The sequence below is a fragment of the Mesoplodon mirus genome (genome assembly GCF_964341445.2).
Source record: "Mesoplodon mirus genome assembly, chromosome: 1".
Lineage (NCBI taxonomy): Eukaryota > Metazoa > Chordata > Mammalia > Artiodactyla > Ziphiidae > Mesoplodon > Mesoplodon mirus.
The window spans coordinates 2,930,942-2,936,941 of NC_138976.1; the positions used below are offsets into that span (position 1 = coordinate 2,930,942).

Genomic DNA, 6,000 nt, shown 5'->3' on the forward strand with positions numbered 1-6,000 from the left:
AGCGCAGGGCAGCCTCGTCTGAGTGGGGGCTCTGAGTCCCTGGGGCAGGTTCCCTGGGCAGGGCTCTTACCTGCGGCCCCTGCTCCCTCACAGACTCCAAGGGGCTCTCAAACCCGGCCGAGGTGGAGGCGCTTCGCGAGAAGGTCTACGCGTCCCTGGAGGCATACTGCAAACACAAGTACCCCGAGCAGCCAGGAAGGTGAGCCTCGACCCAGCCTCTGCCTGGACGGACCTCGGGGTCTCTTTGCAGATGCCCTGACCGGGGCAGGACCCCGCCACCACCCCTCCAGACACTCTTGTGAATTAGAAGGCGACACCCTGCCTTCATCCAGGGCAGCGGGGGATTGAGGTGCTCTCCCGGCCTCAGCGGGCACGCTCTCACGCTTTCTTGTAGCCCCACCAAAAAGATGGGCCCAGTGCGGGCACACAGTAGGTGCTTGTCGCCGTAAAGCACGTAAACAAAGTCAGTGCTTTCCTCCGCCTGCCAAAGGGAACCGCTAGAGGCAGGGGCCTGGCGTGCTCACCCCTAGCAGGGAAGGACGCCGGCACATAGTAGGTGGTTTATAAGCATATGCAGAGTAGACGGCCATGGTCTGCAGACCTGCCCGTCTCTCCTGGCCGACTGTGGGCCCCGGAAGGGCTGGAATTGTCTCCTTTCTGGGTCCACAGTGCCGGGCGCGCCGTGGGTGTCCAGGAGAAGGGGAAGCGTCAGTGGCTTCACGGCATTCCAGATCCGTTGTCCTGATTCCACCCGCTCTCTCTCCCGCTGGCCACCCCGCCGACTGGCACACACGGGCCACACAGGGTTAACTGTCTTGCTCAGCCTCATCTGGTTTGGTTTAGAGTGAAACTTCCCGGAGGAGGAGGAGGAGGAGAGGAGGGGTGGCAGCCCCGCCTGTTTTTCCTGGCTTCCCGCTCTAGCCCATCTCGCCAGCTCAGCAGAAAACAGCTCGTTCTCTGGCCCTGTTCCAGCCTCTAAGCTGCATTTCTGCCTTTAAAACACGGGTAGTGTTGCAGCCAAGCACGGGGCTTTTCCCCCTGAAATACAGACACTGTTAATAATTAATGAGGCCCTGGGGCCCCTGGAGGGGCATGTGGAGAGACCAGGCAGCACGTGGGATGGGGACGGCATGGGGGGCAGATGTGGATGTCCCTGGAGGGGCATGTGGCCCCGTCCCCCCCGCCCCCCACGGCAACTGTCCTTGGCAGCGGGGCCACGAAGCCTGGCGTCCCTTTTCCAAGAGGCTCCCAAAGTCTTCCCCTGTTCCTCCTCCACCCAGCGTCCTCTCCAGAAACTCCCCAGGGGGTGGGCACGGCCTGAGGAGCCTCCTTCCCTCCCACCCACCCTGTCTGGGCATCAGGTGCCTCTGGCCGAGCTCTTTCTGGGGAAGGTGGGCGCTGGCATGGGGCCCCCTGGAGGCTGGTCCTTGCTGAGAAGGGCTTGTTGGCGCTCAGCCCTGCTCCCAGCTCAGGAGCAGCTTCACCTTTGGCGCCTCTGCAGCCAGAGGCATTGCTGGTACTCAGGTCTCTTCTCCCAGCCCTTCTTTCTGCTTAAAATCCTACTGTGGCTCCCTCTTGCACTGGAGAACGCTCACATGTTGTAGCTTCCCCACGAAGCCCTGTTCAGCCTGCCCCAGCCCGGCCACTGTCTCGCCACTGGACCTTCATCCTGGATCTCCACCCTGGGGGTCTCCTGCCGTGGCAGCCTCAGGGGGATGGGGCTGTGAGCCTGGTCCCTTCCCCAGGGGGCCGCCGGGCGCCAGGACGCAGGGTGGGAGGGCCCGCCCGCCCCTCACGCGGCTCCTGTCCCGCAGGTTTGCCAAGCTGCTGCTTCGCCTGCCGGCCCTGCGCTCCATCGGCCTCAAGTGCCTGGAACACCTCTTCTTCTTCAAACTCATCGGGGACACGCCCATCGATACCTTCCTCATGGAGATGCTGGAAGCCCCGCACCAAATGACGTAGGCCCGAGGCCCGTCCTTCACACCCGCTGGTCCCGCCGCCCCGCCCGGCTGCCAGCTGCTCTTCTCAGCCGCGCCCGTCCCGCCCCTCCTCTGCCCGGCTGTTTGGACTTGGGGGCGTGGCCTGTCACTGCTAAGCCTGAGATGTGCTGCCATCCTCAGTTATTTTCAGTACTACTCGACTGGACCGGGCAGTGGCCATGCTGGGGTGGCAGCCGGAGTGGCAGGAACTGGTGTGAGCCCCGGGGAGCCCGGGCGGCTCACGGGGTCTCAGGCCCCCGCCCCCGGAGCTACAGCGGTCAGAGGGTGGCTTTGTTCCGTCAGTTTTGTTGTCGCGAGGTCCTCTGTTTGCAGGGATCCCTCTGCCTCCTGTGTGTGCTGGCAGCCTGCCAGCCCGGCCTCACCCACAGTCGGGAGGAGGGGACGGGGGGTTTGGCATTTCATTGCAAAAGACCCCACCTGCCCCCTGGGAGGACGGGAGGGGCTCTGGGGCAAGCAGCCTTGTCTCCCCTCAGAATGAAGGGTGAGCAACCCCTGTTTCCAAAGATGACTTTCAACTTCGTCCCCGAGCCAGTCAGAACAGAAGCTGACCTCTGTGCAGGGTTTGGGGGCCACCTCAAGGCTGCAGGGACTGGAGTCACCTGCCCACCCCACCCCACCTCATTTCTCTCTTGGCATCGTCCTGGTTTCAGCTTCTTGTCCCACGTGGTCTTGTCCAGCCCTGGGTAACCAACACCCCCCCCCCAAATCTTCCAGTCTGTGCCCAGGGCCAAGGCTGACCCCAGTCCCCAGTCCTGGAGGGCTAGCCTGGTCTCTGTCCCTCCTGGAAGCACTGGGGGGCCATGCCGACCTGGACTCTGCTGACCTCTCAAGGGCAGAGGTCACCACCAAGGAGGCCCACAGGGACGGGAGGAGAGGAGGGTCACTTTCCCCAGAGGGTCCTCGGGCAGCTGTGCACGTTGAAGGAGGGACTTGAGGGCACATGGCTCGGGGGAGGGGGCCATTCTGGAGCGCTCTGGGTAGAGAGGCCCCTTCGCTGGCTGTTCTGTCCAGAGGACTCTTGGGGTCAGGAACCGTTGAGTGCCAGCACCCTTGGGGCCGGGGCTGGATGCCCCTCGGGGGCAGCCAGCCCGGCTGTCGTCTTGGCCGGCTGATGGAGCCCTTTGTGGGAGCTCCATCAACACCTGCTCTGGTGGAGGGCACCCCACCCAGCCCTGCACCCGCCCCTGAACCTTTCACCCAACCCAGGCAGGCAGGCCCTCTGCCCCTGGGGCAGGGGCGGGGGGCGGGGTCTCTCAGGTTGAACTGGCCTCTTTTGCACTGTAATGCCCTCCCTTTGGTCTGAGGACTTTCCATTTTCATGCCTCGTACTTCACAAACCCAGCATTTGTCAGTCAGCAGGGGCCTGAGCCGGGCCGGGGGGCTGGGGGGCTGGGGGGCTGGGGGGCCGGGGGTAGGGGTTGGGGAGGAGAGTCCTGTCTTCTCAGCCCACGAGGGGGGCGCTCTGCGATGCCTGTCTTCTTCCCGCCGCTCCCCACCAGAGAGGCCCCAGAGCGGGGGTGGGCATGGGGGCTGTGGATGCCCTCCCCCCAAGTCTGTTCCCCCGGGTGCTGCAAGGGTGCCCCTGGGGCTGGAAGGGGAGGTGCCGGCCTCCAGGCCTCTAGGGAGGAGGGGGTCCATTCTTGGCCCTCCAGAGTCTGGCCCGAGCTAAGCGTGAGGCACCTGGGCCCAGGGTGTGGAAGCTTCCACAAACACGTCCTTTCTTGGGCACCCCACCCCACCCTTAATGTGGTGGTCCAGGCGAGGCATCCCCCGCCACACAGACACCCCCAGCCCCGTCCACCGTCTGAGGCAGAGACAGGGCGAGCCCACGCCTGCCCAGTTGTCCCTCTTCCCAGACTCTCCCTGCAAGTCTTGGCAGCCTTTGGGGGCATGCTTGTGTCAGGCAGGAGGACGCCGGCACCCTCAGGGGCCTCCCTCTGGGACCCCCTCCCCCTGGGAACGTAGACCACCCCCCGGCCCACCACCCTGGTGCCTTCTGCAGCCAGATGCACCCTGTCCACGCCCAGCCCCCTCCCGCTCCCCTGGACCCCTCGGGAACGTGGTGGCTCCAGTGGGGAAAACCCAGGATGGGGCGCTTTGCTGGGGGGTCGGCCTCGTGGGCTGGCTGCCCGTAAAGCACTGAGGTCCCCAGGCCACCCCCTCCCAAAGCCAGAAACTCCCTGGCCCCTCGCCGCTCAGCCTTCCGTGGCCCCGCTGGCACGGCAGCATCTTGGGCTCTTGGGGCTGCCCTTTCGTCCTCTCCTCGGTCCGCTGTCATCGACGTTTTCATGCAGTGCTGTTTGTCTGAAAGATGATGGTGGGGAAACGGCACGTTACTCAGTAGAGAGGTAGGATTTTTATTTAACCAGACCTTCAGTAGTAGTACCAATCTGGTTCAACTAAGGTGATTTTTTGTAATTATTATTATTATTATTATTATTATTTTGGTGGGACAATCTTTAATTTTCTAAAGAGAGCACTAACATCAGCTCATTAGCCATCCTGTGCCCGTCCCCGCCTGCTGGACGCTTCCGGCATGTCCCCTCCCTGCTTGGACATCAGATGGGCCTCCCTAGGCCGAGGAGTGAAGACGACCACGCCCCGGGTTTGGAAGGTGTTGGCAAAACCAGACTCCGCTCGTCCCCCGTCAGGCGTCTCCTTGGAAGCTGGCCTGCCCGGGGACGTCTGCCCAGATGGCTCCCGGGTCAGCCCCTGGCCCTCTCGTCCCCTGGGGGGGAAAACGGCGCCACACTCTCGGTGTTCCGGAAGGATTCGGGCTGGCAGGCCGGTGGCCAGTGCTGGAGACCGTGCCGAGCTTCCTCCTCCGTGGGGGCCCCTGGGGGGGCCCGGCCGGAACGTGCAGCCAGTGGGTAATCAGCTGATGTTGTCCCCATCACGGAATTCGGTCCCTGCCCACGCACGCAGGTGTGTGGTGTACAATGTACATGCTGTACAGAGACCCTGTGTGCACAGACCTGCTCGCCATCCACACACACGTACCAGTTACCAGCATTTTCTGTTTATTTTTAATCAAGACTTCCCCCCACCACCACCGTTTTCCTACAGATTTGCTTCATGTAAGCAAGTACGTAAGGACCCCTCTTTTGTTGAAATCCGGGTTCGAATGAATATCTCGTGGCAAGGAGATGCATCTATTTTAAGATGCTTTGGAGCAAACAGGTTTAGCTGTTCCCAGTCCTTAGGATGCCTTAGCCGGGATGCGTAGCTCACACTTAGAGGGGATGACAAATACAGAGAAAAGAGATGTTTAAAGCATCGGGAAAGGTAGAAAAAAAAATCTATTTTTGTACAAATGTAATTTTATCCCTCATGTATACTTGGAGGATGTGGCGGGGAGGGGGCACTTGTTTTGTTTCTGCTTCTAGAGACTGAGGTGAAAGCTTTCTGAGTCAACGTTGGCACGCAGGGTGGAGCGGAGGAGGGAGCTCTCGGGACGGGGCACGGGCTTCAGACGAAACCGCCGCACGTAGATGTTTTCTTTCTGGGGCAGGAAGGTGGGCCTGAAACTTTCAACGGTTTTCTTCCCCTTTCGAGTAATTTTTAAGCCTTGCTCTGTTCTGTCCCTGTTGCCAGCTGGCCTTCCCGAGACTCTGTGACTGTGAAATTTACTTCCCCACGTGATTGTTCTCGAAAACTTCGCGGCCGCAGGTGCCGGGGATTCACGAACAATGGTGTTAGAATTGTGGAAAAGAGAAACTCAAAGCCAAACGTGAGAGGAGAAACAAACAAAACATGAGTGTTTAAAAATACATCCCCATTCAGTTTGCCTTTGTGCTGGTGGGATTTTCCTGTTGGTCTGGAAGTCAGCCACGCCGGGGGCTTCCGGCCGCCCTGGATGGGGAGGGCCTGCCGGCCTCGCCCTGACCTGGGCTGGGTCCACACCAGGTGCCCCAGCTGCACCCCGGACGGCGGTGTTGGCCTGTCCAGGATGGTGAGACTGCGCCCTGGGCCCCACCCGGGCCCTTTCTCCTCCTGGGTC

At 61.7% G+C, this 6,000-nt stretch overlaps 1 protein-coding gene across 2 annotated transcripts in view; it reads left to right on the plus strand.

The window, feature by feature from the left end:
* The window catches only part of RXRA (retinoid X receptor alpha), a 99,108-nt gene extending 93,321 nt beyond the window's left edge, over positions 1-5,787 (plus strand). For both annotated transcript variants that reach the window (XM_082624068.1, XM_082624069.1), the window contains exons 9-10: positions 94-199; positions 1,815-5,787. In XM_082624068.1, coding sequence (XP_082480194.1) covers positions 94-199; positions 1,815-1,962 — 254 coding nt within the window. In that variant the 3' untranslated portion in view covers positions 1,963-5,787. The remainder of the gene's footprint in view (positions 1-93; positions 200-1,814) is intronic.
* Positions 5,788-6,000: the final 213 nt, after the last annotated feature.